Below are 26,093 nucleotides of genomic sequence, written 5' to 3' on the forward strand. Positions count from 1 at the left end.
TCACTGAATATACCTTTAAAGGAGCATTCAGTGATTTGAGTGATTTGGAAAACCACCCAGTCCGCCCCGGTAACAAAATGTGCACATGCACGCTCTACAGTGGGGGGAAGTGCAACAGGCCAACAGCATGTGCACCAAGGCCCGCCCCCACTCGATCATGATTGGAGGAAGGCCCCTCTCATCCTGATTGGATGAAGGTTTGCCACCAAAACTGAAACTAGGGTTTTTTGACCCCAGGGGCTCACTGGGAACAGAGAGGAACTCCTTATATGGTCAGCACACTCTATAGTAGGGAGGATTATCCAGAAAAAAAGAAAAAATAAGTGATATTTAGATTAAGTCAAATCACTGAATATACCTTTTAATGGTGTTTAATGTTGGTTTTGGCACCGTTTGTTTTTACCTCACCATTACATCACCTAATCAACATGAGTTAGACTTTAATATATTAGCGCCCCTCACTTCACACGGGTGTGATTTTAGTATTATAGCCTACCCTACAGTACAAAGTCACGTACTTATAATAATTAACATTAACCCTTTAAGACCTGAGATCAGATTCTATAAAATGTCTAAATCCTGTCATTGAGTGGTGCAACCACTCCAAGGAACAGCAATGTCCGTGTTAAGCAAAGTCCGTGTTAACCTGTGTGACTATGTATGACTATGAGTACCAGTAGGGGCAAAAGTGGCGCTGTTGTGCCAGAAACAGAGAGAGAGAGATAGTGCTGCACTGTTGCCTGCTAATGAGAGAGAGAGAGAGAGAGAGAGAGAGAGGTAGGGGGAGAGGGGAGTTGCACCACTCAGTTCACACGGGTGTGATTTTTTTGTGAATCGGTATGTTTCTATATCAGTAGTTTTCATACTTTTTCATGTCAAGGTGTATTTTGTCACGGACACGCATCTCAAAACCTCACTATATTCACCATGGACTAGCATGTGTACATTGTGTGCCCAACGTAGGCACAGTGCTTCTTACGCAAGCTGTTATTGTGTGGTCACAGTAACTGACTCAGTTATTGTGTGGTCACAGTAACTCAGTTCCCAGAATGGACACGTTTTTCTTTGTGACAAAAAAAGGAAGGACATGATCCGTTGGCTTGGAGACGGGTGGCATCTCCCTGACTCAGGAATGCCACTATACACAGGAAGAGTGTGTGTCATCTCTCTGTGGCTTTTACCCCCCTTTCAGTAGTGTGTGTGTGTGTGTGTGTGTGTGCGTGTGTGCGTGTGTGCGTGCGTGCGTGTTAACCTTTACCCTCAACTATGGGTTCTCAAACTTTTCGGTCTCCAACCCCAAAATAATGCTGCCATTGCGACCCCAACCTAACCCCCGGAGGAAATTTTAGGTCCGCACATTTACGGGAACCCCTTTTGGTGTTTTACACATTCTGGACAGGAACCCCTTTTGGGTGTACCGCGACCCCATGTGGGGTTGCGACCCCAACTTTTAACCTGGCATCCCTAATTTTGGCATTCCTATTTTTGGGTGTAAAAAGACAAAAAGACCACCCCCCTATAAAATAGGGCTTAAATAATATCAAAGACAAACTGTTGTTTTCTAGTCTGTTCTAGAAAATAACAAGAGTGCCCTCCCTAGAAAATAACAAGAGTGCCCTCCCTCTCTCATCACATTTCCAGTGTCTCTCTCCCTCTGTACCCCCTGCTGCCCCTTAGTCAGTTAGGGCCTGTACAGACGAGGACGTATTCGGTGTTTCTGGGGCAAGTAATTAGCCGATCTACCCTTTTTGTCACACGGAGACGGCGTTTTGGGGGACTTTAACGGCTAATTTTGAAACTACCTTCCAGAGTGGGAAAGTTTGGAGACGCGACTTTCACGTCTCCGTGTGTACAGCGAATGCCGCCTAATTTGCTGAAACGGTGATGTCATAGTCCCCTCGCCCCTCCAAACTAACCAGTGTTAATGGTTTATTTCACCATAACCACTTACATATAAGTATCACAGCTATTTTATATTTGCACATAATGTCTATAAATCTCTTCTCCAAAAATAGCCGATCTGCAGCCCGCACGCATGCAAACCGTTGTTGAGATTGAGCAGGCATGCACGAGAGAGGAGTTGTGTGTGAGGAGCTGATCACAGATAGAGGGAAAGTGTTATATTTGGCCTATTATTTATGCTATATATTATTGACCGCGTCGCAGTCACAGTCACAGAGAGAGAGAGAGAGAGAGAGAGAGAGAGAGAGAGAGAGAGAGAGATGCTGCGTGTTAAAAAATAGAAGGGGCGCGCTCTCTCTCGCTCTCTCTCTCTCTCTCACACTCTCTCTCTCTCTCTCTCTCTCTCTCACACTTACTTTGTGCTTGCTGCTGTTTTCAGAAGAATTAATCCAAGGTTTGTCATATATTATGGTTTAGTAGGCATACACTTTAGCTGGTCAGTCAGTGTGTGCAGACTCAGAGAGAGAAGCAGCACTGCTCTGCTCATTAAATTGATATGACGCATATGCGCATCTGATCAAGATAATTAGTTATTTGGCAACACCTGTGTGAAATACCAACGCTTTCATATAGCCTTTAGAATAAGCTTTTTCTTTTTTTTGTGGCCATCTGCAGGCCAGCCATGTGTACTGCATCTTTATCTTGAAAACGAAGCAGTTTACCGGTCTCGAGTGGACGTCGTACATAATTAACATAACCGCAATGTAGACGCAGTAAAGTTTTATATCGTTCACAAAACTTAGGCGGGGAACAGCCCGCGACGTCCTCGTGAAGGCAGCCCCTGTGTCAGTCATTGTATTAGTCACACAACCAGTCGTAACCTGATCCCCCCCCCCCCCCCCCCCCCCCCCCCCTGACACGGCTGTTTGTTTGAGGGGGCCACTATTACATCATGAGTGTTCTTGTCCTTCGGGTCTCTGTTACCGTCAATGATGATGAGGGTGGGGCGGGAATACAACGGGTCCTAAGGTTACAAGACAAGTGTGACAGAGGTTGAAAAGAGGGGAGAAAGAGGATGGAGAAAGGAGAATCAAACATTTAGTGAACAGTAGCCAGTTGCACCACCTCACACTAAGTTCAAACTTAGCCTAGTTATAGCTTAAATCGCTTTTAAGTCCAGCCATTTTTCCTGCCAAATAAATAAATAAATCAGCCCTTGCCAGCATGTTTTTACTAACCTTTCAAGAGCCACAGGATATTTCGCTCCATATTTCCAAAATCGCTGCCTAGCAACAGAAAGCAGATAAACATTTGTATATATTATATATGTATATATAGTAAAATTACGCTCAACGGGCTTGGAAATGTTGTGATGACGTTATTTCCGGGTGTAAACTTCTTCAGAGGTTCTGGGTTGACAAATGTCAAAACACGTCAATGGGGGCACGGTGGCACAGTTGGTAGTGCTGTCACCTCACAGCTAGAAGGTCCTGGGTTCGATTCCCGCTCGGGATGCTGTGGGTGCTGGCGGCGTGTTTCCTCCTCCGCGTCATCAGTGCCCATACCCGAGGCGGGGTTGGCGAAAGGGTCTTTCTCCCCGTGTCCCCTAGGGTAGGTACCCTCACAAAAAACATGCAGTAATCCTGGTCTCTAAACTGCCTCCCCCTGGCCAGCCGGGGCGCCTGATGGAGGGGAAAGGAACTGGTTGGAATAACATGTTCCTTCCACGCTCTACGTCCAACCAGGGAAACTCCCCCCTGTCACGTGTAAAGGAGCAACTTGGACACTCAGGCATGAAGGAAGCATGAGTTCAAGTCCGTTGCTCTCCCCATGTCCCCCATATATGGGGACTAGATTGGCGGAGGGTGTGTAGAGCCCAGGATCACATTAGATAATTGACACAGGGGTGAAAAAGGGGATACAACATCGTGGGATAAAAATAATTGAGGAAAAACCCCAAAAAAGTTTTAACTTTATTGTGAGGTGAAAAAAATCCATCGATCATGGATACTTTTTAATACGATTTGATTCTATATTTTATTTATTTATTATTCTTTATTAAATTAGATTCTACTTAATTATTTTCAATACATCATGCTTTTTGAAAAATAGGCCTACATTTAATTCCCAAATTTGACAGGATTTAACTTTTTTGCCTGTTAAAGCAACCTCACTTTGTGAGATGAATGCTGTGGCTCTGTACCTGTTGCTAAAAGGATGACACAGATTACCACTCATCCAGGGGACAATCCTCCAAATGTTATAATGCTATTATACAACACTGATCCCATTAACGGTACTGTAGAGGCATATTGAGTTCAGCACTTGGGAACTATATGCTGTTGTATTGCAATCGTTAAGAGTCTAATGCGAGTAGATGTGGAACATCGATCCACTGGTCCTGTTCTTTTCCATGGACTAAAACAAAGGATAACAACAACAACAAATCCTGTCCCGGATGTTTTGCTCCCCTTATTTGTATGTTTTTATCAAAAGGGGGCATAGCAATTGAGATTGAGAGACGGAGAGATGGAGAAAGAGAGTAGAGCGGCGGTGGCTCAGGGGTAGAGTTTCCGGATGGTAACCGCAAGGTTGCCAGTTCGAATCCGGGCTCCCCCAGCGTCAGTGTCGAAGTGTCCTTGAGCAAGACACTGAACCCCTAATTGCTCCTGATGTGCTGGTTGCTGCCTTGCATGGTTTCTTCCGCCATCAGTGAATGAATGTGTGTGAATGGGTGAACACCCAATCTATGTAAAGCGTAGATTTACCATTTACCATTTAGAAGAAGGGAGACTGACAGGCCCGGATGGTTAGCTCAACCGTCTGGGCACCTAGGCCGCTGAGCCAGCTTGACGGCGTGCCGCCGGTTCGACTCCCGATCCGGCGGCCTTTGCCGCGTGTCTTCCCCCCATCCCTCTCCCCATTTCCTGTCAGACTACTTTCATCCTATAAATAAAGGCAGAAAAAGCCCCCCCAAAAAATCTTAAAAATATCAAAAAGCAGAAGGGAGACTGAGTGGAGAGGAAGGGGGGTAGGGAAGGACTCAGGAGAGGAAGTGCTCTTATTCTGTTTGTCTGGCAGATAGCCAGACAAGCAGATTAAAGTGTCTGAATTTTGTTTCAATAAGTTATGAATAAGTGACAGAACAATCTGTTCTCCTCCTCCTCTCTGTTTTCTCTGACTTTTCTTTCTTCTTTTCTCTATTATTTCTGTTTTACTTTCTCTCTCTCTCAGAGACCAACAGCCAGTTGCTTAATGGTTGGTCCCCCACAGCGACACCTGTGGGAGAAGAAGAGGTTGCCATCCCTCCTGGCGAGGCCCACCATGCACAGGGTCTGGTCATGAGCTGGTCCGCCACCTCGCCTTCACCTCCAGAAGGCCAGGAGGACTCGGACCAGCAGGAACCCCCCTCCCCAGCCCGCAAACACCACCGCCCCCATCTGAACCCTGGACCCCCCAGCACGAGGGCCACGGAGGGGGTGGAGGACAGCGTGGCTGCGGGGTCCGGCTTCGGTGGTGTGGGCCGTGGTGTCGGAGGAGGAGGCGTCCAGGGAAATGTGGGCGGAGCGGGAGGTAACAGCTACTTCTACAGGCCCACCCGCAGGGGGTCCCCGCGGCCGAGCGCCCAGCGGCACTTTGACATCAACGAGCACCTCCCCTGGATGATCGTGCTGTTCCTGTTGCTGATGCTAGTGGTGATCGTGGTGTGCAGCGTGAAGCGCAGCTCCCGCGTGCTGAAGAAGGGGCCGCGGCAGGACCCCAGCAGCATCGTGGAGAAGGCCATACAGAAGAGGCCGTCGGGGCCGCCCACGCAGATCAAGGAGAAGTGGATCTACTATTCAAACGGACAGGGTGAGTCCTTCTGGGGTTTTTTTACTGAAAATGTTACGAGACATGAACATTTTACATGCACAACGTGGTATGTGCTAAGAGTGTGTGCACTACAAAATAACTTTATGGAAGCAGGTAAACAACATAGCTAACATCACCAGTATCTAAGAACATACCTAGCATCCATCTAGGAACATACCGGTACCTAACATCTACACTACAGTATCTAAAACATACCTAGCATCTATCTAGGAACATACATACATACTGTAGCATCTAGTATTTAAGAACATAGTCTACCTAGTACCTAGTATCTAACTTAAAATGCATCTAAGAACATATATAGTATACTATTGATCGATGAACATACCTATAGCATCTATCAAAGAACATACTGTACTGCTAAGAACATTGTTGGCATCCAAGAACATACCTATCGGTAGTATCTACCTAGTACTAGCGAAGAACATAGTAAAAGATGCATGTAAAAACATACCTATCATCTATCTATCTTAGAACATACCAAGCATAACATACTGAGCATGATGTCTAATAATCTTAGAGCATAGCATACCTAGCACCTGTGTATATAATGTACACTGAATCCTAACAGTTGGCAACTGTTATATTGTCCGTGTGGAAACCTTGCATGTCCAAAACCGTTCCATTTTTGTCTCCACCAGGCCGAAGGCATGGGGAGAGAGTATGTTTTGCACTCCGTCCGTGTGTGTGTCCGTGTGTCCGTCCTTCCGTCCGTCCGTTACCAGCTAATCTCCGGCACCGTTAACCCGGTCGATGCCAAACTTTGCACACACACTCCCTGGATGCCAACGATGAACCTCTGCCCCACATTTTCCAGAACGGCCTGTTATAGCGCCACCATGAGGCAGCTTTTCACATTTTTTACCTAAAACTGCACCGATCTGCGTGAAACGTTGCATGCACACTCCCTAGAGGCCAAGGACAAACCGTTGACCTGCATTTTCCGCATCTGGCTTTTATAGCGCCACCAGGAGGCCGACTTTTGTAAAACACATTTTTTGATATTACTCCTCCAGATTCTGTCCAAAAATCTCACAAATCATTACACACTATCTCTATGGTCATGTGCTCAAGTCGGATCTGTCCGATATTTCATATTCCATCCTAATTGGCTATAATTAGCTTTCAAAGTTTGCAAGATTGCCCCGTTTTGAACAAAAGCCTCAAATCATGAACGCAGCATGCAATTTACGTGAAATCTTTCACACATTTTCTTACTAGGCTGAGGAATATATCCCACCCTTTTCACATTGGCCTGTTATAGCGCCACCAACAGGTTGATTTTTGCAAAACACATTTTTGGAACAAAATACCTCAAAAACATGTTTATATTAATCCTAAACATTTTGCCAAACATCTCACACAGTCCTATCCTCCTGGTGGAGACCTGTGCCCAGAAGGGCACTTTTTCTAGTTTATCATCATTTTGAAAACATTTAAAAAAGAATGAAAATAGACAATCTAAAAGTTCACAATTGTGAGCTTGTAGATCAGCTATTTTCACTACTTTGGTGCAACACTCATAATATAATTAAAAGATGCAAGATTTGTGCCCAACAGCAACGATATATTGCTAAAATCTAGAATGACACGGATGCTTTCACAGATTGAATAATGGGTTAAATAGCCCACAAGCAAGAAGTGAAGACACAAAGATAATAGTGCCAGACGGAGTCGAGGGCCATTAGGGGTTGTATAGTATATTCCTGGAGGATAGAGGTTGACTGTAAATGAGGTGGTGGAGCCTGAAGAGGTGGGGTTTTCAGACTGCGGCGTATGATAGGGGGGAGTGACTGCAGTCCTGACTGACTGACACAGAGAGAGGTTTGCTAATGGGCCTTGTCACATGGAGTGTTTATGTTTTAGGTTCTTTAGCTGGTAGGTAGAGTATAGTGTGGGTTAGACTTGCTCCAGGAGCCAGTAAAAGTGTTTTTTGCTATATTGGCTCCCTTAGGACTGATCCTGTTTTAGAAGCTCCTTTGGTGTGGCTGACATCTTTGAGCCAGTAGAAGGGTGGTAGAACAGAGCTAGCTAAAAGTGGCATTTTTTTAAAAGCTTATGTTTGACACTTTGGGCTAAAGTTTAAGGAATGCAATTTTTTGTCACTTTAATCATCTAGAATGTTATACTTGAGATTAAATCTGAAATGCAGCTGCGCAACACTAAGATGATCATGAACACAAATCTTGAACATTCATATTTCTTTCTCTTCTTTTTCTCTACTTGTTTGGTTAGACAGGGTCTGAGAGGTTTACACAGGTTTCCACAGAATCATGATTCAGTTACATTTCACTCAATGTGACCTCATTTTGATATCTCGCTGAGAGAAAATATGTTTATCTGAATTCTGAAAAGGCAAACATTTGGAAATGGGCGTAAGACACAAAACCAAACAAAAAGGGTGATCCGGAAAGAAAAATCTATATTCACAGTCAAGAAAAAGTGTGTGGATAAGGATAAAAACAGGGCACCCACCCGTAGCGGCCAACTGTCCTCACATGCATGTACACACACACACACACACACACACACACACACACACACACACACACACACACACACACACACACACACACACACACACACACACACACACACACACACACACACACACACACACACACACACACACACACACACACACACACACACACACACACACACACACACACACACACACACACACACACACACACAGGGCCGGCCCTCCCATCAGGCAGAACAGGCAGTTGCCTGGGGCATCATGAGGGGAGGGGGGGCATCCACCAAGCAAAAAAAACACACACACAGTGCTTTAGAACACACACACACACACACACACACACACACACACACACACACACAGTACACACACAGGTACACAAGACAAACATTGTTCCCCATGGTATTTATAGAATAAGACTCTGGATCTTTCCCTGCAAGACCATCTGTTGGTGTCGTAACAGCAGGGAAACCTAAATCCAATCGATTCTGCCCCAGAGCATACAGCATGGAGAGGACATGACCTCACTGCAACACTGACACACACACACACACACACACACACACACACACACACACACACACACACACACTGCTTTCTTGTCTTTGTTTTTGTCCTTCTCTCCACGCCTTACTTTGTGTGGTCTTGCTCCTGCCCCTCTGATACAGGGATGACATCATTATGTAGTCCAAACTGGAAGCTACTGCCACCATACATACATGGGTTCTATATTAGAGCCACACCGATATATCGGGTTTGCCGATTAATTGCGGACTTTTTTGATGGCATCAGTATTCAGTATCGGCAATCATGAAGCCCATGTGTCTCGATCCACTTTAAATCTGGCGTCACTATTTTGAGATTGGCCAGGATAACATTTTCAAAAACAGATACGATACGATACGATACAACTTTATTGTCAGCTTGCACTGAAATTTGTTTTGCATCCATGACGTCACCGTTCAAGAAACAGACAAGACCTAGACATACATTACAAAATGGTAGACATTACAGGACAAAAATCACAGAAACAATCAGGAACGAGAACATATCCACTGGTTTAACGATTTTGGTTTAGAAGCAAGACAGACTGATGTACAAACGAGTTCTTTAGTCTGTTTTTCTTAAATGTAGGGACTGTTGCCATGAGACATGTTGACTGTTACCATGAGACATGTTGCCTCATGGAGGGCAACAGTTGATATTCATCATTTAAAACATGTAAGGGGTCAGAAGAGATACTCTTCGCAAGTCTAAGCATGTCTAAGCAAGTCTGGGCCTCTTTAAAGGAACGTAACACGACCTCAACTGGCCTACCCACAATTTTAGCGCAGATCTTAATTTCTCCACTCTCTGTCAACATGTACTCTAGAGTGCCCTGTGCTCCACTGCAGAGCTTGTCATTTCACACGATGGGAGAGAGAGAGTGAAGAGAGAGACCCAAGAAACACAAGCTCAGGACACCTCCTGCCTGTGATACCCAACTCTCTGAAACCCCTCTGACTGTCCCCCATCCACCCCCCTCCCAGGGCTCTGTGTGTGTGTACGTGTGCGTGGTGTGCGCGTGCGTGCGTGCATGAGAGAGAGTGAGAGCTGTGATAAAGTTGAGCCACCCGCCTGTATATCTCTCTCTCTCTCTCTCTCTCCCCCTCACTGACTGACCACACAGAGAACCGGAACGATCTGGTTCCAACTGCACCGGGGTTGGTTGGCTGGTTGGCGAGTCCCGTTAGTGGGTCGATCGCTCCTCTTACACGGATATAGAGATACAGAGGGGGAGAGAGAGACAGAGACAAAGAGAGATGGAGAAAGGGAATGAAAAATGGAGGCGGGGTACATGTCTCAGTTTGACACGGGGGGAAATGGTATAGTGTTGGAGAAGCACAGCAGACCTGGGGTCTCCCAGACATTACCGAGCAGCAACACTTGATATCCCAGACACTCTAGCTACCAGAGAGAGATCTAGCAGAGAGAGAGAGAGAGAGAGAGAGAGAATCTCACATATAATTGATCATTCCACTTGCTGCCTTGTTATGTTTTTGAGTGGGTGGGTAGCTGGGTGCGTCTGAGCACAAAAACAGCATGGTTGTTTTTCACCACCTGTGCGCAACCTAACACACACACACAAACACACGCACATATTAACTGTACTGTATATATGGTGATTTTGGGTGTGCCAGTACAGTAGAGGGACCCCCACACGGTAACTCTGTCATTTCTCAACCGTTTCGGACGCGGGGCGGCTCGCCGGAATCGGGCCGGCACCCTGGGTGCGTTCCTGTGGGTCAGTACAGTGACAGTACAGTACAGTACAGTACAGTACAGTACAGTACAGTACAGTACAGTACAGTACAGTACAGTACAGTACAGTAGTGGGACCCCCACACGGTAACTCTGTCATTTCTCAACCGTTTCGGACGCGGGGCGGCTCGCCGGAATCGGGTCGGCACCCTGGGTGCGTTCCTGTGGGTCTAGAACTTCCACCCCCCCACCCCCACACGGAGTTGCACCACTCACTTCACACGGGTGTGATTTGTTTATTTAGAGTGGCCCTCTTTTCTCCCAATTTAGTCATTATGCCAATACATTCCTACCACTGCATGCCACTGCTGTTGTACCCTACTGGCTCACCTGCCAATGAGGAGACCCCACCGGGAGGCCGTAGCGCCACCGTCCTACTGGCTCACCTGCCAATGAGGAGACCCCACCGGGAGGCCGTGGCGCCACCGTCCTAATAATGTTGAATGTAAAGGGTCAAAGATAATAAGAATAATACAATAGAAGAAGATAAATATAGCTGATTCTTTGCTGTGTCACTCACAACGTAACCTCTTCTGAGCAAAAGTGCACTGATTTCTTTCTCCAAATAAGTACAGATGCAGAAGGAATTTGTTTATCAGTGTCTCCTCCCCTTCAAATACTTTAACGATATTTCAGACCAATTCAAATTTACTGCACGGTGCTTAAGAGGCATTGCATGTTTCTTTAAATGGTTGCGTGGTTTTACATTTAAGCTGAGCATGTTTATGCGTGTGTATGGTGTATGTGTGTGTTCTCCCCTCTTTCTACGGGTAATTTACTTCTTTGTGTGTGTGTGTGTGTGTGTGTGTGTGTGTGTGTGTGTGTGTGTGTGTGTGTGTGTACAGGTATGTGTTGATAAAAGCATGTGCCCATGTGTATGTATTTATACCGATACGTATGTATGCACATGCAGCCCAAATAGGCACTTTACACTGCTATTTATTCCCTCCAACATAAAACAAAACAGCTTTTTAATCCACCCAAGGTGCACGACTGGCTCCCTGGGACGGTTGTAATACCCCTTTTACAAGAGCAGTTAAAACAGCCAGGCAATAAATGAAAAAAGAAAGGGAAACATTGAAGAAAGGATCACACACAGACCTGGTGTTCTCTGATAGCAAGCCAGGAAGTAGTCAAAATTGCTACTTTTACACTGTTTGGCCAAAGGAGGCTTGCCAGGGCCAGCAACCTAGGTAAAAATGTTTTTATAGCACATGATCTGAAGAAAGTATTTGTTTATATGAAACTATAGTATAGTCCAGCTGGTAAGTCTTGTCTGCTGGCAGTAAACAAGGCATCAAAAAAAGAAAAGAGCCTGGGTGGCCCTATAGTGGAAACCCCTCTTACCCATTTTGACCTGATTTTTGATCAGATTCTAAAAATGTCTTCTACATCCTGACAGTTTTCTGAAAAAGCTATGTTTCTATGTCAGTCGTTCTTCGATTTTTCAAAAATAGCAGACCTACAAGCTCGTAGCGCGCCACTCGGTGGCGCGCTATGAGCTTGTAGATCTGCTATTTTTCAATAGCTAAAGCATAACATAATGCTAACACCAAAAGGGGTTCCCGCCCAAAAGGGGCTAATCATGAGTATGATATGAGGGCTTCAACTATCGATACGTTTCTAATTGATAATGTTATTGATTCATTTTTAGATTAATCAAATAATCGAGAAGCGCAGGTTTTCTAAGCGTTGTTTTTTAACTTTGTCGCACTTTATTGTCATGAATAAATGGCGAACATGACCAAGAGATTCTAGATTGGCTATTTTCACTATTGTTGAAAAGTTTTGATATTTTTGCGATAATGTTTCATTATCAATTACATACGTAGATTAAAAGAAGAGGATCCAAGGCACTCTGTTCCAGTGAGGTGACAAAATGCCTTTTTTATTGGGTTTAAGGCATGGCAAAGAACATTACAAAAAGGACATTTTGTAATGTTCTTTGCCATGCCTTAAACCCAATAAAAAAGGCTTTTTTTCACCTCACTGGAACACTGGAACAGAGTGCCTTGGATCCTCTTCTTTTATGTTATTATCTAACCTCGCCAACGAGCACCTGTATTCAGTTCAACAAACAACGGACCACGGCAGCGCTCCCCTCTTCTTCTATTCAACATACGTAGATTAGTTTGATTAACCCCCTTTGGTTAGGTTTGTTCCTGTGCGTGTACTCTATTCAAGCTAGTCATTTTCATACAGGTATACTCAATGTATTTAAAAAGGTTATCTTTGAAAAACAAAGAAAGCACACTGTCAGACACTTGCCAAAATGTTGCTCTTTATTGGGTCGATGTTTCGGTCAATTAGACCTTCATCAGGACAGACAATTGGACAGACAATTGTCCTGGCCTTTTTAAGTATGCTTTATTGCCCTACGCACCTGTCACTAGCCTTCTGAGGTGTGCATCGGCCTTTTGCTAAAAGGTTTGTTCTCTCCTAGACTCAATGTATTTCACATTTCTCCCCTGCCAGAAAATTATGCAACATTATACACAACCAAAGTGGCAGCATTTTGCATATGTCCATTCACCCACCTACTGTATACATAAAGCATCTAGATGTTATGTCAACAGAACTGCTTTTAAAAAAAAATAAAAATAATGGCTGGCAGCGCCATGCATTTCTATGGTGCGCTCCTCTTCCCAGTGCCCAAGCATCGCGATTCAGTGCTGTCGGGGCTCTCGGCTCCCAGCGTTTTTTGGTGCCCTGGGCGCTTCAAGCAGACAATAGCTCAACTTTTGGAGAGGAGTGACAGTAATGTGATCTAACTGATTGGGACTGACAACTTGGTGATTTACGAACCGACATTGAATCATTACATAACCATGAGAAGTCCCTGTTTATGTTATTTCAGCTGAAGATATTTGTGCTAATAACAGAGGACGGGACATTTGAGCACAGGAATGATTGATAGGTTCAAAACGTTGCGGGCATCAATTTACGCATGTGGGATTGCGGGTGCTCTGCAAATGATTTCCAAAGTGCTGCTCCATCCACTCAAAAAACTTATAAACTTATAAACCACAACCATCCCAAATTCAAATGATAAAACATTTTAGGACCCCTCACCCCCACAACACACGTACACGCATGCAAGTATGCACACACGCACGCACGCATGCACCCTTCACAATGTTTAGATTTTACTCTCTGAGTATGTAGTCCTAGTGATGAGAACAGTACAGCAGATCAAATACGTTTTTAGAAGCTGTCCCATCATAAAAAAAAACCAAACAAAAACAAAGGAAGGAAGCCAATGAAGTAATTTAAGTTGCGTGCATTTCTTATCCAAGGGATTCTTCTGGCTAAAGCATTCTGAGAATAAACGTTTGAGGTAGTCCAGCAAAAAGGTCACTACAGTAATTTGTAGTGGAAACCAGACTAATTAGTCTGTCCCCCAACCTTACCTTTAAAACGGGACACTTAAAACGGGAAATAATCATCACTGTCTGTCTGTCTGTCTAATCACTGAGATATTAGTTCAGGTCTTGGTTTTGCTCTTGTCATGCTCCACTTTTTTTTTAGCTGTTTATTCACTTCGGAATTGCCCCGCTTTTTAACAGTATTTGCCCAGGTTTTTTTTTGCCCCTTGCAGATGCTTGGTCCAGTTGGAAACTTTCCTGTCGGAATTGAGCAGAAATTATTTCTTCTCCCCTGGCTCACACCTATTAATTAACAATTTACGTTTTGTCAGGCCTCATTCACACGTATCAAACACAATCATTCAAATGTTTGGTAATCTTTTTGTTTGTTAGGCCACCACAATGCTTTTCCAATGGAAGTCACATGGTTTGACCAGCAATTGGTTTAATTGCTGGTGGTGTTCTGCCCCCCCCCCCCCCCCCCCATGTGACTCCCATTGGAAAAGCATTGTGGTGGCCTAAAAAAACACTGATTGATTGGTGTTTGATACGTGTGAATGAGGCCTCAGTGTTTGTTTTGATGACATTGCGGCTTTCTTTAAATGTCATAAAACATCTGACCAAACAAATTGGAGAGCAAGGACATCATGTTAAGTCTGTGGAGTCTCTGGGACAAATTGTTTATGACATTGATTATATTAATTCCTTTCATGGAAACAGGAGAGTGATAGGAGATCGCGGAGAGGAGGGCTGATGCTGCAGTTGTGTATCATTATTATTAACGGTTTTATTATTTTTATACTTTGTCAGCTGTTGCATTTGGGGGAACGCGAGAGGGAAAACAACATTTTACCTGCCGACCACCCCCTTTGCTAAATACTCAACACAACGCCCACCGTTTACAACGCCAAGTTCCACACACGAGCACGGCAGGGAGCCACCCATAAGGATATACTTTGCTCTGCAACACAGGGTGGGCTAGGGGCCTTCCCCTAGCCCACCCTCACAGAGATCAGAGGTATGGTTTGGTCGGAGGTATACATAAGGCCATGTGTCTTTTGTCAAACAAGCATGGGCGCATAAATCTCACAAGTTGAAATTCTGTATAGATTCTATATAGGGTTCCTATCTTGCGCCACCCTTATCCCTTATCCCTAAATGTATTCGCCATTTTTTACTATTTAAAAAAAACATTTTAAAATAGCTCAACTAGCCGATCTACATCGAGACATTGTGAGCTTGAAGATCGGCTATTTGAACTATTTTAAAAGGTTTTTTTTAAATAGTACATTTTAAAATGGCTAATTAGTTTAGGGATAAGGGTTAACAATTGAATGGCCCCAGACGGAGATCACCGTCAAGTTCAAGTGCATGGTCAGTTACCCGAGACGGAGATTGATAAATAGGACGGAGATTAATGATATCAAAACCGGTCGCATCGCTCCACAGCCTAGGATCGCTTGTTGCCCAATCCTCGTGACACGTCATCGAAAATGTTCCCTGCCTGTTTAGCGGACAAAAACGAAAATCGTAAAACGTTCATAACTCGCAATCTAAATCATCCCGTCTAATTATGAAAAAAGATCCTGTGTTAGACGGCGCTCCGAGTCCGCGGTCCAGTCGCTAGTCGCGATAGATTTATTCTTACCTCCCGTTGTTGTCGATCGACTCTAGAGTGGTGTGGCTATTGTTAGCTGCTACACAGACATTCACAACAACTTCCGGTCCGCCGGTAAAAGTGGTCCGGGCGCTATAAATGATGGGCACATTTTAATAATGGATTAAATAAGCCCGGGCCCTCAATGTGTTAATGGGTGGCGCAAGATATAGCCCTATGTCTTCAGGGGTCAAAGCAGGAAGATTATGATAGATAAAAGATGACTGTGATGGTTTCTACGATGTACTGTAGGGTACCCCAATAGGCGGCCCGCGGGCCATTTGCGGCCCGCGGAGCGCCCCCTTGCGGCCCGCGGAAGAATTTCAAAAAAAAAAAATATATATATATATATTTTGTTTGTTTTTTGTTTTTTGGGGGGGGGTCCCAGATATAAATGGCATTAAATGGGGGTCAGTAGCCTATGCATGTCAAACTGGGCATCCTTTTCAAATGGGGTCCTGCCCTGAAAATGAATTTTCAGGGCAAGACCTCGACCTCACGCGTGCGGACTCGGCCCCCAGCCTGGGACCCTAGTCAAAATATGGCCCTCGAGGAAAATTAATTGGGGAACCCTGATGTACTGTATATGCTCATGCACCCTTGCACTAAACCCCCCTGCTTTTGAATGAAGATTCACTCAGTGGTGAATAACATTCAGGGGGAGAAACCAGATGTCTTGTGAGACAAAAGACAAATGAACTGAGTTGGAGAGGTGTGTAGATGATGGTAAGTGAAGCATGAAGCCCAGCAATTGTGCCTTCTGGAAATTGGACCCGTGGGCAGGTTTTGGTAAGCTGCTGTGAATAGTGGAAGCTTGGTGCTGTTCGCAATGTGAATCCAAAGCATTCGCTTCGCTGTCGAAGAAGAAAAAAAAGAATGAACCTTACACAGGTTAAACAAGCTTGGCTTCACAGTATAATGATTTTACAGCATGGTGGAGGACCTGAACATGGAAGAGATATCTTTTGATATCAAGTCCACTATTCTGTCATACCTACTTATGTAGAGTCACCGGTATACATGGCCCCATTTAAGATGTGGGTCATGGTTTCAGCTATCTGTTCTTGACCATGATGTATACAGTGAGGACCATGATTGCCTGGAAACCAGACGGAGAGATTGAGTTTAGATGGTAAAACATCGCTTTCAGAGCAAAGACAACATTGCACTCATCTATGGCAACAATTTTTAACACAGAATGAGAGACAGAATGGTCCGCAGCAGGGAGACATACAGTCTTCCCTTGCAGTCTGAGCTCAGTCCAGTGTTGCTGCTGACTTTGTTGTTGTGCCTACAGGAGGCGACTTCGGGCATTCGTCAGTGGAAGATGGTGTTTCAAGGCCACACACAGTCATAGTTTCTCTGACGGAGATACTGGAGTCAGATATAAAATCCTCTGAGACAGCCATAGCCTCAGAGTTAGACCCTACCCACTCCATAGCCTCAGAGTTAGACCCTACCCACTCCATAGCCTCAGAGTTAGACCCTACCCACTCCATAGCCTCAGAGTTAGACCCTACCCACTCCATAGCCTCAGAGTCAGACCCTACCCACTCCATAGCCTCAGAGTTAGACCCTACCCACTCCATAGCCTCAGAGTTAGACCCTACCCACTCCATAGCCTCAGAGTTAGACGCTACCCACTCCATAGCCTCAGAGTTAGACCCTACCCACTCCATAGCCTCAGAGTTAGACCCTACCCACTCCATAGCCTCAGAGTTAGACCCTACCCACTCCATAGCCTCAGAGTTAGACCCTACCCAGTCCATAGCCTCAGAGTTAGACCCGACCCACTCCATAGCCTCAGAGTTAGACCCTACCCAGTCCATAGCCTCAGAGTTAGACCCTACCCACTCCATAGCCTCAGAGTTAAACCCTACCCAGTCCATAGCCTCAGAGTTAGACCCTACCCACTCCATAGCCTCAGAGTTAAACCCTACCCAGTCCATAGCCTCAGAGTTAGACCCTACCCAGTCCATAGCCTCAGAGTTAGACCCTACCAAGTTCCAACTCCATAGCCTCAGAGTTAGACCCTACCCACTCCATAGCCTCAGAGTTAGACCCTACCCAGTCCATAGCCTCAGAGTTAGACCCTACCAAGTTCCAACTCCATAGCCTCAGAGTTAGACCCTACCCACTCCATAGCCTCAGAGTTAGACCCTACCCACTCCATAGCCTCAGAGTTAGACCCTACCCAGTCCATAGCCTCAGAGTTAGACCCTACCCACTCCAAGATCATTTAGGTCCGGCCAGTCCGACTACACTCCCCCCAAACCTGGGGAGTGACTGTCCAGCTTTCCACTACTGTAAGTTTCCTCTTGAAGCCCAGGAAGCTAGGGTCCGAGCTACATGCCAGGGGGAACTTACGAAATTATTGGTCCAAGAACAGAGAGGAACGTGCAAGCTCCGGTCATCATCATTGTTCAACATTTTCAACACACTTGCACGCACGCACGCACGCACGCACGCACGCACGCACGCACGCACGCACGCACGCACGCACGCACGCACGCACGCACGCACGCGCGCACGCACGCACGCGCGCACGCGCGCACACACACACACACACATACATTGTATAGTTTACTTTGTGAGGGGTGGGTCAGTTGCAAGCTGTGCCTGCTGTGAAGTATCCTTATCCTTATCAGACCACACACGCACACTGTTACCACGTCTGCATCATATATGTAGTATTCAATCTGTTGGTTTTGTCTTTGGGTTAATTCAAGTGCTTGACCACATAACGGACCTCAGCATGTTCAATCAGCATTATTACATTCTCATTCAAAGCAGCTGGGTGAGGGCTTCGGTTAAAAAAAAAAATAGCTTACACAATCAGAAGCTCTATTCCCTTTTCAAGCTGAGTCCACAATAACATCACTACATTCCAGTTCCCTTAACAAGTCACGTTCTAAAGACATGCGAGTCAGTATGACTCAGTCTGTTTGGTAACATCGTAACTGGGCAATCTAAAATGTAATTAAATTAGACCATGACAGTGACAGAGTTGTTTGTGAATTCATAATTTTAATTTCACATGCCGCACCATGCCGCACCACGCACCACGCACGCACCGCTCCTATGATTTGGGCAAGCTAGACTGACATCATTTAGACCTGAGGCCTAATCTAAAAGGCCTTCTGAGAGAGCTTTCTGAAAGACTTTACAGAATTGCCAACGTTCACTAATTAAATTATTTCTCAGCCTCTGTAGCAGATTACACAGATATGAGCACGCACGCACGCACGCACGCACGCACGCACGCACGCACACACACACACACACACACACACACACACCAGCGACATGGGACAGAGTGGGTGGGTGTTTTGTGGGTTGTTTATTGGCTTTCTGTGGGTCATGTTAGCTCTTCGTCTATTGCTAGAGTGGTTTATGCTCCCTCTTTCTGCAGGCCCTCACTGACATCATGACAAAACCATTTCCCAGTTTGGGCTGTCATTTAAAAGCCATTGTACTTGTTGTCCTTGTAGCTCTGACCACATGATTAAGTTAACCATATCAGAAAACATTGTAACCTCATCAAAACAAAGATTGACAGGCAGGCACTGAGACAGGGACACTGACTGTATAATTTACTTATCAACTGCATCTAGTATACAAGTTCACATTAAATTACATGACATACTTTGAGGATATTATGAAGAAATCTACAAGCTCACAATGGAGCTTGTAGATCTGCTATTTCAGAATGATTGCCTATTTTCAACGAATTCTCACCTGTTATGAAATGCCCATAATGGGGACGCTAGGGTTCAATTGGTTAACAAAAAGCGTACTTTAATCCATGTAACACAATCTGTGATCTCTTCTGATTGGACTGAAACTGAACTGTTCATCTGTCAGGTCTTTGACGTCTCGGTGTTGTTTTGTCTGTCGATGCCGAGTATGACTGTCTGTTCTCACTTCTCATCAGGCTAATGGTGAGGGATAAATGCCTTTCTGGGAGAAATGTTGACTCATTCTTGTCTGACACATCTGAAATCACGTGCGACATCACTTTGACAACAGAGTTTGGTTGGGTGTCGGATTGCATTATTAGGCTATAACAGCAACTAACACTACAGTGTTTTTTTGCTTGTGGCTATGATGTGATATCTACATACGCATGCACGCACGCACGCACGCACGCACGCACGCACGCACGCGCACGCACGCACGCACGCACGCACGCACGCACACACACACACACACACACACACACAGGTGTACAGAACCTCCTGGAGCCTGCGATAGTTCATATAGGGGCAAACATTAGTCTGAATGCCATAGGTGTAATCAGCTGTCAGTCAGCTGATTGTATTAATCAGCCTAGCTATTCCTCATTAACATCTTCACATCTCAACTGACCGTTACGTCGCACATCATACTTCGATCGGAGCGCACGCCCTTAACAGAACGGTTTCTTAAATACGGCTCTCGGCTTCACCGCAGCTGCTTCATCGCTTCACAGACACTGCTGCTGAGCGCAAGCTTGCCTCCATCACCCCAGCCTCCACCTTTTGATCGTAGTCTGGCATAGGCTCAAGAGTCTATAGCACAGGCTCAAATACTTGACCTGAGATCAGATTCTAAAAATGTCTATTTGAAAATGACAGTTTTCTGAAAAAGCTATGTTTCTATGTCAGTCGTTTTTCAAAAATAGCAGACCTACAAGCTCGTAGCGCGCCACTCGGTGGCGCGCTATGAGCTTGTAGATCTGCTATTTTTCAATAGCTAAAGCATAACTTAATGCTAACACCAAAAGGGGTTCCCGCCCAAAATGGGTTAAGCTAAATACTAACGTAAATGTATTGCTTACGTATTGCTCAAACGTGCAAACTGAATGTTGAACTAAAATTCTTGTGTGCACGGTTTTAAAGTAAACTAGAGTTCAATTTGCATAGCTCTGATCTGATTCAGTGTCCTATGGCTTTAATGTTTAAATGCATTCAAGTTGTATGTTTCAGGTTTGCGTAACTCAAGTTAATCTCATTAACTGTCCTATGTGCCTGTTCTTGTATTCCCATGGGGAGTTTTTTTTGCTAATGTTCTCTGATTCTGCTCAGCATTCTGCTTCGACAAAATCCAGAGAAGAACTCCCAGTGTGCGGAGCCTTTAACGCCAAGTTTAAGTGTATTCCATTTGCTGCAATAAATGGTTAATCTATACTCTGACGTGAGTCATTGGTTGATCGGAGTCCCTCAGGGCTCTATATTAGTCAGTGACGTTTCTGTTTTTCGCTCGACATTAAATATCTTCGCTCAAAATAGCGACGCGTGTTGGAACGTGCTTGTAGAGTTTTCCCCGGAATGTTGCTGTTTAACAGGCCATGGAACAGCAAGGCTTGGTGCTAATTAAAGGACCACTTCACCACTTTTCAACTTCTCTTCCTATAATTGGTCCTCACTAATGTTCATGATAAAATACCACCATTTTTTCCTACTCAGTCTGTGTCTCATAGGAGGGCTGTGGGCAGTTCAGAAACCCGTCCACCAGTGACATCATCGATGGTGAATCCAAGCTAATAGAAACAGCAGGCTTTCTTTTCCTGAAAAGTTGCAATGCAAAAGTTGAAGCCATCGTTCTCACGATAATAAAAATCTAAATATATTTTAAAACAAATCTTGTTTAAAAAATAATCTGCCTAATGATGATGTCACTGGTGGACGGGTGTCCGAACTGCCCAAAGCCCTCCTATGAGACACAGACTGAGTAGGAAAAAATGGTGGTGTTTTATCATTAACATTAGTGAGGACCAATTATATGAAGAGATGTTGAAAAGTGGTGAAGTGGTCCTTTAATGCACCTGCAGTTTTAGTAAAACAGCAAAACACATACCGGTACCCTTTGATCATTTTTTATTTTTATAGCTCCCTCGTCGCTTATTTACAGTTTAAAACTATTAAAACTAAAGATGCATTGTCATCCTCTGTTATAGTCACATTACATCCTTCCACTGTCAAGGCAAAAATCTATTTATAAATCAATAATGTTTAATGTGCCTGGCTGGCTTTGGATAGATTGTAAAACACAAGCGAGTGATGAGCCTTCATTGATTAGCCAGTTGGTGAGCTAGCCAGGGATTTAAGTTCTGTATGATAGACTAGGTTTAGTTTCAGCACTACAATTTTGGTGTTAGCATTATGTTATGCTTTAGCTATTGAAAAATAGCAGATCTACAAGCTCATAGCGTGCCACCGAGTGGCGCGCTATGAGCTTGTAGGTCTGCTATTTTTGAAAAATCGAAGAACGACTGACATAGAAACATAGCTTTTTCAGAAAACTGTCAGGATGTAGAAGACATTTTTAGAATCTGATCTCAGGTCAAAATGGGTTAACCACTTCAACCATACTGTACATTCGTTCTATGACAAAAGAGTGATGGCTGATCTACAGGCTCACAACGCATGTGTAGATCTGCCACTATTATTGAAAATGTTGGTCATGGTCAATTTTTGGAAATTTCTTAGCCAATAATGACATGCCCAAAATAGGAATGCCAGGGTACGCACGCACGCACGCACGCACGCACGCACGCACGCACGCACGCACGCACGCACGCAGGCTCACACGAGCACACACAAATACAATGAAGACAATGCATGCACACACTACAACAAACCACCACACATTCGTTTCAGCTGAGGAGTGTTGTTTCCAGCTTGTTTTTCAGTTGATATGAGCTTTATGCCTAGGGTGACGCATCGCGTGACTGACACGTACACACGGTCACACGCACACGCACACACACACACACACACACACACACACACACACACACACACACACACACACACACACACACACAAGCGCCTTACAAAAACAAAAGCAATCTCACGTGCCACAGCTACATCTGCACATCCACAGGCGGTGACACACTGAACCATCCCGCCAGTCATTCAGGTCATAATCCAGCGTAGTTAGCCAGCTCTGCCGGGGCAGCGCAGCGCAGCACAGTTCAGACAGAGTGTGACAGGGAGTTCTCTAGGCCGTCCTCTGTCCGTCTATGTGTGTTATTGTGACTGAGGCAGACCAGGCCATGACCCGAGACCCGTGGCACGCCATGCCCTCCAGCCTTCTGGAGTCCACGCTTATTAAGATTACAGCCAGCATTTACTGTATGTATATGATGCATATACTGCACGGCCTAATCACAGGCCTGAAGAGGTGTGTGTGTGTGTGTGTGTGTGTGTGTGTGTGTGTGTGTGTGTGTGTGTGTGTGTGTGTGTGTGTGTGTGTGTGTGTGTGTGTGTGTGTGTGTGTGTGTGTGTGTGTGTGTGTGTGTGTGTGTGTGTGTGTGACGGCGTGCATGCGTACTGTATACCGGTATGTGTGTTTTTGAGTGGTGCAACCACTCCAAGGAACAGCAATGTCCGTGTTAACCTGTGTGACTATGAGTACCAGTAGGGGCAAAAGTGGCGCTGTTGTGCCAGAAACGGAGAGAGAGAGATAGTGCTGCACTGTTGCCTGCTAATGAGAGAGAGAGAGGGGTAGGGGGAGAGGGGAGTTGCACCACTCAGTTCACACGTGACACAGGTGTGATTTTTTATGTGTGTGCTTGCATGTGCATGTCTTAATCTAGTCATAGATTAACGTGTGTGTGTGTGTGTGTGTGTGTGTGTGTGTGTGTGTGTGTGTGTGTGCGTGTGCGTGTGTGTGTGTGTGTGGGGGGGGGGGGGGCTTCCAGTACGTGTTATTAATCTCCCAGCCTAAAGCTCTGCTCTCAATCATACATCAGAGTCAACTGAGAACAGGGTTCAAAACGTGATCTACTGTATCTAGCCAACGTGGAGGCATTCATTCTGCCATGTTGCCTTGAGCGAGAAGAACAATGCAATCTTTCGGAGCTTTGGAAGAAGTATCAGAAAAAACACAAAAAAACCCCAATCTGTTCCCAATACAGAAGCCATGTTGTTGTTGTTGTTTTGTTATTTTAGTTGTCTAGTACATAGCACATCGGATGCATTTATTATTAATCTGCACTGCAGGCCTATGTCTCTGCTGCCCCTCCCTCCCAACACATGGCACTCAGATTACACTGTACATTTACAATCAAGGAAAACAATGGAAATAAGCTCTTAGGCTTTGTGTTTTATCATTTTGACAGATAATATGTGCAAATATTTGTTCATGTGCATTTTTGTAAATGTATTTTATCAATAGCTAATCGACATATCGTGCGCTTGTAAGATCTGCTATTTTTGAAATATTTGTGAAAATATATATCTCTATTTTGGCAGTTGAAGGTTTAGTCTAGAAAAGGGACAAGTGTTTTCATTACATTTCCACAATAGAATGTTTTGAATCGCAAAACATGTTGTTTCACTATGATCTCATTGTCCCACATTGTCTCAATAATGAATGCAAGATTTGTCCATAACAAGTGACAGTAAAAGTATCTTTTCATAAGAGTGAATGCAGACTTGGTCTCGCGTAGCCAGACAACTATTCACAATCTCCGAATGCTATATAGTAGGTGTGTATATATATACACATTTTGAAAGTAGCTCTCAAGTAAAAAAAAAGTGTGGGCACCCCTGGTATATATGTATGACCGGAAACATTTGAAAATTGTGGCAGCCAACTGTCTGGCTATGCGAGACTAATGCAGACTTGAACTACATTGCACTTGAACTACATTTGAACCCAGCACAGGCTGTGCATTGAACTTAATTCTGACTGACTGCATTTTATTCCAGTAGGTCATGGCTACAGCCCTTAGAGTATATATATGAATAGAGACGTCACCCGAGTTCTCCTTCCATCCACTTGCATTAAGTTGCTCAAAAGCGCATGAGGCGATTTCACTCCTCCTTCCTTGTAGGAACAGAGTGCATTCTGGGATTGATTGGGCCAAACACATGAACGCGCTGCCATTGCACTGAAACCGCGTTCACGTGTCATCATGAACGTGCGCAATGATAGTCAACGGACCAGCGCGTTCATGTGTTTGGCCCATGCTGCAATACCAAATTCAGCCACTATGTCCATTGCTCCTCAGGGTTTCCTCCGGGTGCCGTCTCTATTCATATATACTCTAAGCTACAGCCTGGCTAAATAGTGAATTCCTCGGCACCCACTAGCTCAGCAAGGAGCACCTGTTGTAATGTAAATGCAATGAAAGACAAACATGAATGGTGAATGTGATTAAATCTCAACAAAGCTGCAAGTTAAAGATAGTGTTGCTACCCTAATCCTAGTATGCACGCACGCACGCACGCACACACACACACACACATGGACGGAGGGATCGGATCCCCATTTTTGTATCGCATTCAACAATCTCTGGACACCCACCAACAAAGCTATATGTGACAAACGGATGAGTTAGCCTTTTTATTTTTAACCCAGTCAATGTCAAGTCAGTGGAGGAGTGGAGCATAGAATGACAAATCTCCCCATGGCTGAAAAATGTGTGAAGCAGAAAATTGTTAAATGTGCCTATATGAGTTTTTGTAACTAATTATAGATTTTATATGATGCGGCTATACGGTCCAAACACCCTTGGCATCTTTATTCTTATTTTATTACTTATTTATTCTTCCAACAACACAAACAATGTAAAATGTTGTAGAAAATCTGTAGCATATTTCAAGAAATTCCTAGATACTGTAGTTACAAAAAAAATGCAATGTCATGCTGTCCTTACTGCTACTCCAAAAGTCATGGTCCACATCTTCATTGGACGATGGGCATTATCTCTGCAAAAAATGAAGCCTTTCAAATTCAAATTTAGCCGACGCTTTTACCTTTTTTTTTTAGCCACTTAAAAAAAATGATTTTCACCAACATTTCTGTCTCATCAGTTGTGTGTGATTGGAGTCAGCTAGAGCAGGGGTTCCCAAAGTGGGGTACGCGACGCATAGCCAGGGGGTACCCGAAATAATTCCCAGAAACATTAAAATGATGTTTATCTACGTGGTCATTTCTGCCAAGTTGCGCAATAAACATATTTTTTGTGTTGTTCATTGTGTTACTCCCATGTTTGCTTTGGGCCAATAGCTGACATGATTACTAAAACTACAACATCAGTCAACCTGTCGTGACCCCAAACAGTAACAGCAGGACGCATGCTGCAGAAACAACAAAAAGACTCGGGACACTTGAAAGGTTTCTGCGGCCACTTCAGATGAGGGGGTACCTGGAAAAATGTCTACCCCAAAAGGGGTACCTGGTCCAAAAAAGTTTGGGAACCCCTGAGCTAGAGCAGCAAGCTGCAGTGCGTGATAACGTGAGCTCAAGTACAAGTCCATCTCAAGCTAGAAGGATGCCTTGCAGATATCCTGTAAACCTGCGGGCCGAGGCCCACTGGTAGGCCTCGACGATATTGGAAGTGGGCCCCCAAATAATTGTCAAAACACAAACACAAAGATTTTATTGATAATATAAATTGATAGCCAACCCGCACCAACCCGCCCCGCAAAATAATATAAAAAGTAGCCTTTTCAACACGCAACAAGTCCAGTCCATTGAATTGCTTTCGATAGAGAGAGGGGAGGGGGGACTGGGCTAT

The 26,093-nt window shown here is 44.7% G+C and overlaps 1 protein-coding gene across 1 annotated transcript in view; it reads left to right on the forward strand.

Annotated features, from left to right (window-relative positions):
• tnfrsf21 (tumor necrosis factor receptor superfamily, member 21) overlaps window positions 1-26,093 on the forward strand; it is a 68,733-nt gene that overhangs the window by 15,077 nt on the left and 27,563 nt on the right. Inside the window, exon 3 of the mRNA XM_079526116.1 lies at window positions 5,137-5,754. Within this exon, the coding sequence (XP_079382242.1) occupies window positions 5,137-5,754 (618 nt within the window). The remainder of the gene's footprint in view (window positions 1-5,136; window positions 5,755-26,093) is intronic.

Source organism: Electrona antarctica (assembly GCF_951216825.1).
Source record: "Electrona antarctica genome assembly, chromosome: 17".
Taxonomy (NCBI): Eukaryota; Metazoa; Chordata; class Actinopteri; order Myctophiformes; family Myctophidae; genus Electrona; species Electrona antarctica.